The sequence below is a fragment of the Entelurus aequoreus genome, linkage group LG12 (assembly GCF_033978785.1).
Source record: "Entelurus aequoreus isolate RoL-2023_Sb linkage group LG12, RoL_Eaeq_v1.1, whole genome shotgun sequence".
In the NCBI taxonomy this organism is placed as follows: domain Eukaryota; kingdom Metazoa; phylum Chordata; class Actinopteri; order Syngnathiformes; family Syngnathidae; genus Entelurus; species Entelurus aequoreus.
In genome coordinates, this window is record NC_084742.1 from 57,531,345 (window position 1) to 57,542,660 (window position 11,316).

At 46.4% G+C, this 11,316-nt stretch overlaps 1 protein-coding gene across 1 annotated transcript in view; it reads right to left on the reverse strand.

Moving 5' to 3' along the window:
- Positions 1-11,316, reverse strand: part of LOC133662368 (uncharacterized) — a 123,048-nt gene that overhangs the window by 95,672 nt on the left and 16,060 nt on the right. Inside the window, exons 4-5 of the mRNA XM_062066300.1 lie at positions 4,127-5,175; positions 1,778-1,952 (exon numbers count right to left, since the gene is read on the reverse strand). Coding sequence (XP_061922284.1) covers positions 1,778-1,852 — 75 coding nt within the window. The 5' untranslated portion in view covers positions 1,853-1,952; positions 4,127-5,175. The remainder of the gene's footprint in view (positions 1-1,777; positions 1,953-4,126; positions 5,176-11,316) is intronic.

An 11,316-nucleotide genomic window follows, 5' to 3' on the forward strand; every position in this document is an offset into this window, starting at 1 on the left:
TTAAATACTTATGATTTTTCCATTCAGTTGTACACTGTAAACATGACAATAGATTTTATGGTAAAATTGATGGTGTTTTTTTACAGCACATTACTGTACATTGAAAAAAACCCCACTGTTTTTACTGTAAATTTCTGGCGATAAAGCTGCTTTTTTTTTTTTAAACGAAAAATCTACGGTAGTTTTTACAGTGTATTACTGTAAATGCAAAAACGGTATCACAGGTTTTTTACGAGAAAAAACTGGCAGCTCAGTTGCCAGAATTGAAAAAGGGCTGGTACGGTTTTTCCATTGATGTTTTTCCGTTACGTTGCAAAAATCAACGTAATTTTACAGTCAAATTCTAGCGACTGAGTTGCAGTTTTTTATGGTGTGCGTTAAAAATATATTGTAAAAGGTCTCTTTGACGTGAGGGTTCTCCTGAGCCCGAAATATCATCCGTGAGCCCGGTAGAGAGTTTAAATACCGTATTTTCCGCACCATAAGGCGCCCCGTGTTATTAGCCGCACGTTTAATGAACGGAATATTTCAAAACTTTGTTTACCTATTAGCCGCCCCGTGCTATTAGCCGCACCTACGCTACGCTAAAGGTAATGTCAACAAAACAGTCAGATAGGTCAGTCAAACTTTAATAATATATTACAAACCAGCGTTATAACAACTCTGTTCACTCCCAAAATGTAATGTACAAATGTGCAATCACAAAAATAGTAACACTCAAAATAGTGCAGAGCAATAGCAACATCAATAACTCAACGTTGCTCATACGTTAGTGTCACACAACACACAAAATAAACATTTAAAGCTCACTTTCTGAAGTTATTACTCATCCACAAATCCCTCAAATTATTCTTCTTCGGTGTGCTTCACTTGTTTTTTGACACCATCGATGATGTGGACGCGCATGCAGTCGTAGATCAACAGGAACGGCGCTGCGTGAAAAAAGTCACCCGGTGTCTTCGCGTAAACGTCTATCAACCACTCGCTCATCTTTTCTTCATCCATCCATCCCTTCGAGATAGCTTTTATGATGACGCCGGCTGGAAAGTTCTCTTTTGGCAAGGTCTTCCTTTTGAATATCACCGTGGGTGGAAGTTTCTGGCCGTTAGCATGGCAAGCTAGAACCACAGTAGGACGACTTCTCATTCCCTGTGGTGCGAATATTCACCGTACGTGTTCCCGTTGTATCCACAGTGCGGTTTACATGAATATCAAAAGTCAGTGGAACCTTGTACGCGTGTCTCTTAGTAGGAGACATTTTGTTGTCTTTACAGAAACACACAAATGAAATGAAACGTAATATCCGCGCGCTTCTTCTTCTACGGGGGCGGGTGCTCACCTTGGCGGTTGCTTACAGTAGAAGAAGAAGCGCTTCCTCTTCTATGGGGGCGGTTGCTTACCGTAGAAGAAGAAGCGCTTCCTCTTTTACGGGGAAAAAAGATGGCGGCTGTTTACCGTAGTTGCGAGACCTAAACTTTATGAAAATAAATATGAATATTAATCCATATATAAGGCGCACCGGGTTATTAGCCGCACTGTCTGCTTTTGAGAAAAATTGTGGTTTTTAGGTGCGGCTTATGGTGCGGAAAATGCGGTACAATCTTTTTTATTACAACAGTCTGGGATTGCTTTTCAGCAGTCTCTTTTAGGCATCTCACTCTCGCTCTCTCTCCAGCTCCCAACTCCAACTACTTGTCTCGTCCCGGCTTCTGCTAATAAAGGCGACGGGTGACTTATAATTTATTAAAAACTGCCCCCACCTGGGCCATCCACTCACCTGTCGCTGTCTTCGAGGCCGGTCCTTGCACACCCCGTTCCGCGGCAGGCCTGCAGGCCACGCCCCCCTCCACATACCTCCACTGCCAGACTCAGGCCGGGAAGCCGCCCGGCTGCGCCCACCCGCTGCATGTGTTCTTCCCAGCGGGAAGCACTGTATTCGCAGCAGCCGGGATCTGCAAGGAAGCACAATAAAAAGAGTTAGTTGCGCGGCTTCCTCCCGCTGCGCTCGGTCTGCGTGGTGCTGGTGCTGGGCACTCGGCCGCCTCCACGGTCGTCTCGCGGTGCACCGCTAGGTGGTCCTTGGCGAGCGTCACTGCTGCGGCCAGGTCTTGGGGCCGGTGGTAACGGACCCAGGCCGCCGTCCGCGCTGGGATCGCCTCCAGGAACTGCTCCGTGACCAGCCACTCCATCACCTGGTCGTCGCCCTCTCTTGGCTGCAGCCAACGTGTTGCCGCGTTCCGGAGCTGCTGCCCGAGCACGAACGAGCGGTCCTCCGTCCCCAGACGCAGCGCCCGAAACCGCCGTCGGTGGTCCTCGGCGGTGCAACCGGTCCGGTCCAGCACCGCCCTCCTCAGGTCCGGGAAGTGCACGCGGGAGACCGCCGGTAGGCTAAGCACCGGCCGCTGCATGTGTTCTTCCCAGCATCCACTCTGGATGATGACTTCATCCAGATAGGCGGCCGCGTATGCAGCGTGAGGGCGCAGCACCCGGTCGATGAGGCGCTGGAACGTGGCGGGCGCACCGAACAAGCCGAACGGAAGTGTCACAAATTGGTAAAATCCTTCCGTAGTGGAAAATAACGTTTTTTCCTTGGACTCTGGCGACAAGGGAATCTGCCAGTAGCCCTTGGTCAAATCCAGTGTCGTGAAAAAACGAGCAGTGCCTAGCCGATCCAGGAGCTCGTCGACCCGGGGCATTGGGTAGGCGTCAAAACGTGACACTTCATTTACCTTGCGGTAATCCACACAGAACCGCACGGACCCATTCTTCTTCCTTACCAGAACGATGGGTCTGCACCACGCACTGTGTGACTCTTCTATTACCCCTAACTCCAGCATAGACTTTAATTCTTCCCAAACCACTTTGCGTTTGTGTTCGGGCAGCCTATAGGGCCGAGACCGCACCGTCACACTGGTCTCAATATGATAATGGATGAGGTTCGTGCGGCCGGGTCGGGGGCAGAACACATCAGAAAAGCGGTGCTGCAGCCTGGCAACATCCGCTCTCTGTGCTAACGAGAACTGATTGTCACGGAGGAGAATAGAGGGCTCCCCAATAATCCATATAGCTCCTTTATCATGCGTGACATAAAGGATGTGCCCTGGTCAGTCAGAATCTCTTTCGGGATTCCGACTCGAGAGATGACCTGAAACAGCGCTTGCGCTACACTCTTTGCAGAGATGGAGCGCGGCGGCACTGCTTCGGGGTAACGAGTTGCGTAATCCACCAGGACTAGCGCAAAACGATATCCCCGTGTGCTCGGGTGAAATGGTCCGACGAGGTCCATGCCAATCCGCTCAAACGGGACCTCCATGAGTGGTAATGGGCGCAAAGGCGCCCTGGGGGTGGCCGCTGAATTGACCAGCTAGCTGCCAGTCCAGCGGCGCACGTCGGCCCGGATGCCTGGCCAATAGAAACGGACCATTACCCGGTGGAGTGTTTTATCATACCCCATGTGTCCGGCCACGGGTTGAACATGGGCCCCTTCGAAAACCATTTCCCGACGACGTTTCGGCACCAACAACTGGGTGATCTCCTCTCCTGTTTGAGTGTCACGACTCACTCTGTATAATCTATCGCTAATGACTGAAATGTGAGGGAATACCCGCGCTGTTCCCGGGCGCACCAGCTGACCATCGATGGAAATCACCTGGTCCCAGGCCGCGCGCAGAGTGTCATCCCGAGACTGTTTGAGGGGGAAATCCTCCGTAAGGTGCCAGTGGAGGGGCGGGGGAGTTTCCCGCGAAGCCCCCGCCGGTTCCCCCTCGGCGGTGTCGGATGAACCCGCGTCACCGCTGAGAACCGCGCAGATATTCCCCTTTCCCACCGGTCGTGAACGCATCCCCACACACTGCGTCACTAAATTGTTAAACCCAGCCCAATTGGTACCCAGGATTAAGGGGTGCGTAAGGTGCGCACTTACAGCAACCTTGACACTATGCTTTTGTCCGCCGTATTGAATTTCTACCGGCACCACAGGGTATTCGTGCACATCCCCATGAACACATCTAATTTTCACCCGTGCTGCCTGCCTCAAAGCCCCGGGTCGAACCAGGTTCTGGTGGTTCATGGACTGCTCGCAGCCCGAATCCACCATCGCCCGGTGTGTACTCCCTTGTATCCTTACCGTTAGTCTCACCCGGGCCAGGGGAGGGCGCCGGAAAGCCGGCAACCCGGATCACCTGCCTCACGTCCCTGACGCACGTGACCGGCCTGCCCACGTTTCCAGCACACCTGCCCAGGCGTTTGAGGGGTTGTCTGCGCGGGAAGCACTGTATTCATAGGAAACACAATAAAAAGAGTGAGTTGCGCTGCACGCTCGGTCTGCGCGGTGCTGGTGCTGGGCGCTCGGCTGCCTCCACGGTCGTCTTCCTTCGCGCCTTGCGGTGCACCGCCAGGTGGTCCTCGGCGAGCGTCACTGCTGCGGCCAGGTCTTGGGGCCAGTGGTAACGGACCCAGGCCGCCGTCCGCGCTGGGATCGCCTCCAGGAACTGCTCCGTGACCAGCCGCTCCATCACCTGGTCGTCGCCCTCTCTTGGCTGCAGCCAACGTGTCGCCGGCGTCGGTGGTCCTCGGCAGTGCAACCGGTCCGGTCCAGCACCGCCCTCCTGAGGTCCGGAAAGTGCACGCGGGAGGTCGCCGGTAGGCTAAGCACCGCCCACTGCGTCTCCCCCGCCAGCAGCGGCAGTAGACGCACCCCCCACTCCTCTTCCGGCCACACGCATGCCTCCGCTGCGGCCACAAAAAAGTCAATAAACGCCTGGGGGTCTTCGGTGTCCCCCATGCGTGGGACGGAGACAGCCGCCGCTGTTGGCGGTGTCGCTACAACCCGGTCCGCCATCGCCTGCACGACTTGGGTCTGCTGGGCCAGCTGAAGTTGGAGCGCCTGTATCTGCTGTTGACTGGCCGCTGTCACCTCTGCGAGGGCCCGTGCTACTGCTGCCAGGGGGTCGGCTTCCATTTTCGGCACTCAGGTACGTTCGGCGCCACTGTAAAAGGTCTCTTTGCCGTGAGGGTTCTCCTGAGCCCGAAAGATCCTCCGTGAGCCCGGTAGACAGTTTGAATACAATCTTTTTTATTACAACAGTCTGGGATTGCTTTTCAGCAGTCTCTTTCAGGCGTCTCGCTCTCGCTCTCTCTCCAGCTTCCAACTCCAACTACTTGTCCCGGCTGCTGCTAATAAAGGCGACAGGTGATTAGATAACAAGGCCCACCTGGGCCATCCACTCACCTGTCACTGTCTTCGAGGCCAATCCTTGCACACCCCGTTCCGCGGCAGGCTTGCAGGCCACGCCCCCCTCCACATATATATTGTCCTCAAATGCACAGGATAATTCAGATATTATTTGCCGTTACATGCGGCCCTCTGAGGACAGCCATAACTGTGATGTGGCCCTCAATGAAAACAAGTTTGACACCCCACACCTCATCAAAGGGACAAGCATTTTTTTGTTTAAAGGATAAATAGATTAAAGTTAAGTTAAAGTACCAATGATTGTCACACAAACACTAGGTGTGGCGAAATTATTCTCTGCATTTGGCCCATCACCCTTGATCACCCCCTGGGAGGTGAGGGGTGCAGTGAGCAGCAGCGGTGGCCGCGCCCGGGAATAATTTCTGGTGATACAAACTAAATCATCAAATTTCAATATTTTCTTGGTATTATATTTATTATTTTTGATTGAATAAATTAAGGGTTGGACTGTTTCTTAGTAGTAATTTATCTAAATTAATCAACAAATTATTGGTGATGATGATGATGTGTATATCTTTTGGCGTACCCCAGGGAACAATACTGGGACCAAAATTGTTCAATCTGTATATAAAAGAGAAGATTTGTGAAGTTATAAAGGACTTAAAGTTAGTTTTATTTGCAGACGACACGACTGTGTCTTGTTCAATAATAGATGATAAAATGAACTGAAAACGTCATATAAAAAATATACAACATAAAGTGGTAAGAAATATTTCAACAATGAATAAATCAAAATATGTTCTGGACCAAAAATCACTTCATGTTCTCTACTGCTCACTAGTGTTAACATATGAGTTATTGTGCAGAAATATGGGAATAACTACAAAAGTACACTCATTCACTAACTATGCTACAACAGAGATCAGTTAGAACAGGGATTCTTAACCTTTTTGACCACAGGGCCCAACTTTTCCCAGAAAAGAGAGACCGAGGGGCCCACTCAAATATCTACACTGAATTAGTAATCTTACTCTTGATATTAATCAAATTTTTATAATATCCAACCTACTTGCAGTTTACAACTAAATGTCAAATTATATGAAAGCATGTGTTAATCACAAAAATTATAATTTTTTTACAACCAACCTAAGGCTTAGGTCAGGCTGATTAGAAAAACAAATACTAAGTAAATATACTGCAAAAGAACGGACTCAAATAACTGACAAAAATAAATGTACATACAATATGTTGTGCTAAAATAAATAAACACAAAATATGTTTATCAACTAAATTGTCAGTAAAATTCAAGTACAAATAAAAATACAGCTTCACTTTGGTCATATTTTTTTGGCGCTTAAAGGCCTACTGAAAGCCACTACTAGCGACCACGCAGTCTGATAGTTTATATATCAATGATGAAATCTTAACATTGCAACACATGCCAATACGGCCGGGTTAACTTATAAAGTGCAATTTTAAATTTCCCGCCACACTTCCGGTTGAAAAAGCCTTCGGAGGATGACGTATGCGCGTGACGTAGCCCGGGGAACAGAGGTATGCCTTCCCCATTGAATACAATACAAAAAAGCTCTGTTTTCATTTCATAATTCCACAGTATTCTGGACATCTGTGTTGGTGAATCTTTTGCAATTTGTTTAATGAACAATGGAGGCTGCAAAGAAGAACGTTGTAGGTGGGATCGGTCACGGTGTATAGCGGCTGGCTGTAGCAACACAACAAGGATTACTCACTTGGATAGCAGACGCGCTAGCCGATGCTAACCGGCCACCGCACGGATGATCGGGTGAAGTCCTTCGTCGCGCTGTCGATCGCTGGAACGCAGGTGAGCACGGGTGTTGATGAGCTGGGCAGATGAGGGCTGGCTGGCGTAGGTGGAGCGCTAATGTTTTTATCATAACTCTGTGAGGTCCGGTTGCTAAGTTGCTAAGTCAGCCTTAGCGTCGTTAGCAACAGCATTGTTAAGCTTTGCCAGGCTGAGATCTATTAACCGTGTAGTTACATGTACATGGTTTAATAGTATTGTTGATCTTCTGTCTATCCTTCCAGTCAGGGATTTATTTATTTTGTTTCTATCTGCATTTGAGACAGATGCTATCACGTTAGCTCATGCTAATTAGCATGAGCTTCGTCGATGTATTGTCGTGGAGATAAAAGGCACTGAATGTCCATTTCGCGTTCTCGACTCTCATTTTCAAGAGGATATAGTATCCGAGGTGGTTTGAAATACAAATCCGTGATCCACAATAGAAAAAGGAGAGAGTGTGGAATCCAATGAGCCAGCTTGTACCTAAGTTACGGTCAGAGCGAAAAAAAATATGTATTTCACTGCATTCTAGTCCGTCACTCTAACGTTCCTCGTCCACGAATCTTTCATCCTCGCTCAGATTAATGGGGTAATGGTCCGAATAGCTCTAGCTGCGTTGAAAACAATAGGAAAATATGAGGGAGTGAACAACTGACAACGTCACGCTACTTCCGGTAGGGGCAAGGTTTTTTTTTATCAGAGACCAAAAGTTGCGAACTTTATCGACGTTGTTCTATACTAAATCCTTTCAGCAAAAATATGGCAATATCGCAAAATGATCAAGTATGACACATAGAATGGATCTGCTATCCCCGTTTAAATTTAAAAAATTCATTTCAGTAGGCCTTTAAGAAACTTCTCTATGAATTTAGCTCCAGACTTCTTCTGTTTGTTCGATATTGTCATAACTGCCACCAGTGGTGGAAAAGTGTATTGCATCTGAGTAATACGGCCCACGGTTGAGAAACACATATTTGGCGGCCAAATATGGTTAAGAAACACTTAGTTAGAATAATACATAATGTTGGATATAGAGAACATACAAACCCTTTATTCATTGAATCAAAACTATTGAAACTCAATGATTCGGTGCATTTGCAAACAGCTAAAATGATGTACAAAGCAAACTATAACCTGCTAGCCAAGAACGTACAACAATTTTTCTCAACAAAAGAGGAACAATATAACCTGAGAGGAAAATGTAATTTAAAACATTTGTATGCACGTGCAACACTTAAAATCTTTAGCGTATCAGTTACATTATGGAATGGAAACACAAAACACAAAGTATTCACAACGTAACAAGGAAGACGAATCCTGATAAACATCTTGAACCTTAATAAAAATGAGATATTAATAATCATCTCTTTATGTGACTCAAAACTTATTTCACTACTTATTGAAGAGACTGATTCAAGTCACAAAATGAGAACAGGAAGTGAATAAATGTGTTCGCCGTTGCTTTGAAGCGGAAAAGAGGGAGGATCAAATAAGCTCTGCTTCTTCCTACTCAAACCATAACCGTGATAAATGTTGTTATTTGGCTAGTTTTTTTTATTGACTGCAAAATGAAAATTAAGTTACAGCACAAAGGCCCCAAAAAGGTGATAATAAATGTAACAAAGGATTGTGGCCCCACTATGGACTGGACTCTCACTATTATGTTAGATCTACTATGGACTGGACTCTCACTATTATGTTAGATATTTGCCAAGTATCCTAGTTGCTGTCTACGGTACTTTTCACAGATGACACTAATGTATTTTGCTCTGGTGATGATCTAGATACATTACAAAAGAACATAAATGAAGAGTTGTATAAACTGAAATTATGGTTTGACTGGAACAAATTATCTTTGAATGTGAACAAGACCAAGTTTATGTTCTTTGGCAGGTTCAGGTTAAACACACAGTTAAAGATAGAAATTGATGGGGTGGCTATTGAGCAAGTGCACAAAATCAAATTCCTTGGTGTAACAATTGACGACAAGCTCAGCTGGAAAGCACATATTACACGTGTAAAATACAAAGTAGCAAGAAGTATAGCAGTCATAAACAAAGCAAAGCAGGTTCTGGATCATAAGTCACTCCACACTCTCTACTGTTCTTTAGTCTTGCCATACTTAAACTACTGTACTGAAGTCTGGGGTAACAATTACAAAAGTTTGTTACAGTCACTAATCATTTTACAAAAAAGAGCAGTAAGGATCATTCACAAGGTCGGCTATCTGGAACACACCAATCCACTATTTCTACAGTCTAAATTATTAAAATTCACCGACATCGTCTCATATCAAACAGCAATAACTATGTACAGGGCTAGGAACCATTTGTTACCACTGAACATTCAAAACATGTTTAGTGAACGTGAGGGGGGGCATAGTTTGAGGGGAGAACTCAATTTTAAAATTCAGATGAGAAATTCCACCATGAAAAGTTTTTGCATTTCCATCACAGGCGTCAAGTTGTGGAACAATCTGAGCGAAGTACATAAGCAAAGTCCAAGCATCAATGTTTTTAAAAGAATGTACAAAAATATATTGTTCACAGGATATAGTGAACTGCACTAAGAGTCAGTAGGTTTGTATGTGTATGTATATGTATACTATGTATACACGCTGTTGTGTCACATTCATAGTTACTTGTTAAATGTATGTTGTAGATATATATATATATATATATATATATATATATATATATATATATATATATATATATATATATATATATATATATATATATATATATATATATATATACATACTTATATATGTATATGTATTTATATAACATAACATTTTTTTTCCTGCCTTCAGGAGTGGAGACAGGGAGGCAATGAGAGCAGCACAGCGGGAGGTGAAACAACGCGTGAGGGAAGCTAAGGACAGCTACAGGAAGAAGCTGGAGCAGAAGCTGCAGCAGAACAACATGAGGGAGGTCTGGGAAGGTGTGAAAACCATCACAGGCCACAAGGCAAAGACCAGAGCTGTTGGGGGGACAATAGAGAGGGCCAATGAGATGAATAACTTCTTCAACCGGTTCAACCAGCCCGTGTCCTCTCCACCCCTCACTCCCCATCGCAGCCACCCCCTTTCCCCTCAACGCACCTCCCCCCCAGCCATGGCAACACCCCCCTCCACCACCTCTACGCAGACATTAGTCATCTCTGCAGACCAGGTCAGAGGTCAACTGAGGAAGCTACAGCCTAGGAAAGCAGCAGGCCCAGACAAGGTGTGCCCCCGACTCCTGAAGACCTGTGCTGCAGAACTGGGTGAACCACTCCAGCGGATCTTCAACCTCAGCCTGCAGCTGGGGAGAGTGCCCACCCTCTGGAAGACGTCGTGCATCGTTCCAGTTCCCAAAAAGAACTGCCCCAGTGAGTTGAACGACTACAGACCAGTGGCGCTCACCTCTCATATAATGAAGACGATGGAGCGGCTCTTTCTCAGCCTCCTCAGACCACAGGTGCAACATGCCCAGGACAGCCTGCAGTTTGCGTACCAGGCAGGCGTTGGTGTGGAGGATGCTATCCTTTACCTGCTGCACCGAGCCCGAGTTTTTTCTTGCCCTGATGTGGGATCTGAGCCGAGGATGTCGTTGTGGCTTGTGCAGCCCTTTGAGACACGTGATTTAGGGCTATATAAGTAAACATTGATCGATAGATGTAATACAGGGGTGCCCATTACATATAAAAATTAGCGATCATCAATCTTCCCTTTCGTCACTTGATTGACATTCACGGCACCCGAGGGTCTTGTGAGATGACGCTGGCTGCTGCCAGATCATTATTAAGAAAAAACGACCGACAGGAAGGCGAGAAACACTTTTTATTTCAACAGACTCTCGCGCCGTACCGTCAAAACTCTAAAGACCGACTGCACAGTTCCTGTCTTCACAATAAAAGCGTTGCTTCACCCTGCCTGCGCTAACAAAAATAAGAGTCAGAACGCTGGCGCACACAAGCTACGGAGTTTGCCATGAATGTACAATACAGGCCAAAAGTTTGGACACACCTTCTCATTCAATGCTTTATTTTCATGACTATTTACATTGTAGATTGTCACTGAAGGCAACAAAACTATGAATGAACACATCTGGAGTTATGTACTTAACAGAAAAAGGTGAAATGACTGAAAACATGCTTTATATTCTAGTTTCTTCAAAATAGCCACCCTTTGCTCTGATTACTGCTTTGCACACTCTTGGCATTCTCTCGATGAGCTTCAAGAGGTAGTCACCTGAAATGGTTTTCACTTCACAGGTCACGGAGAGAATGCCAAGAGTGTGCAAAGCAGTAA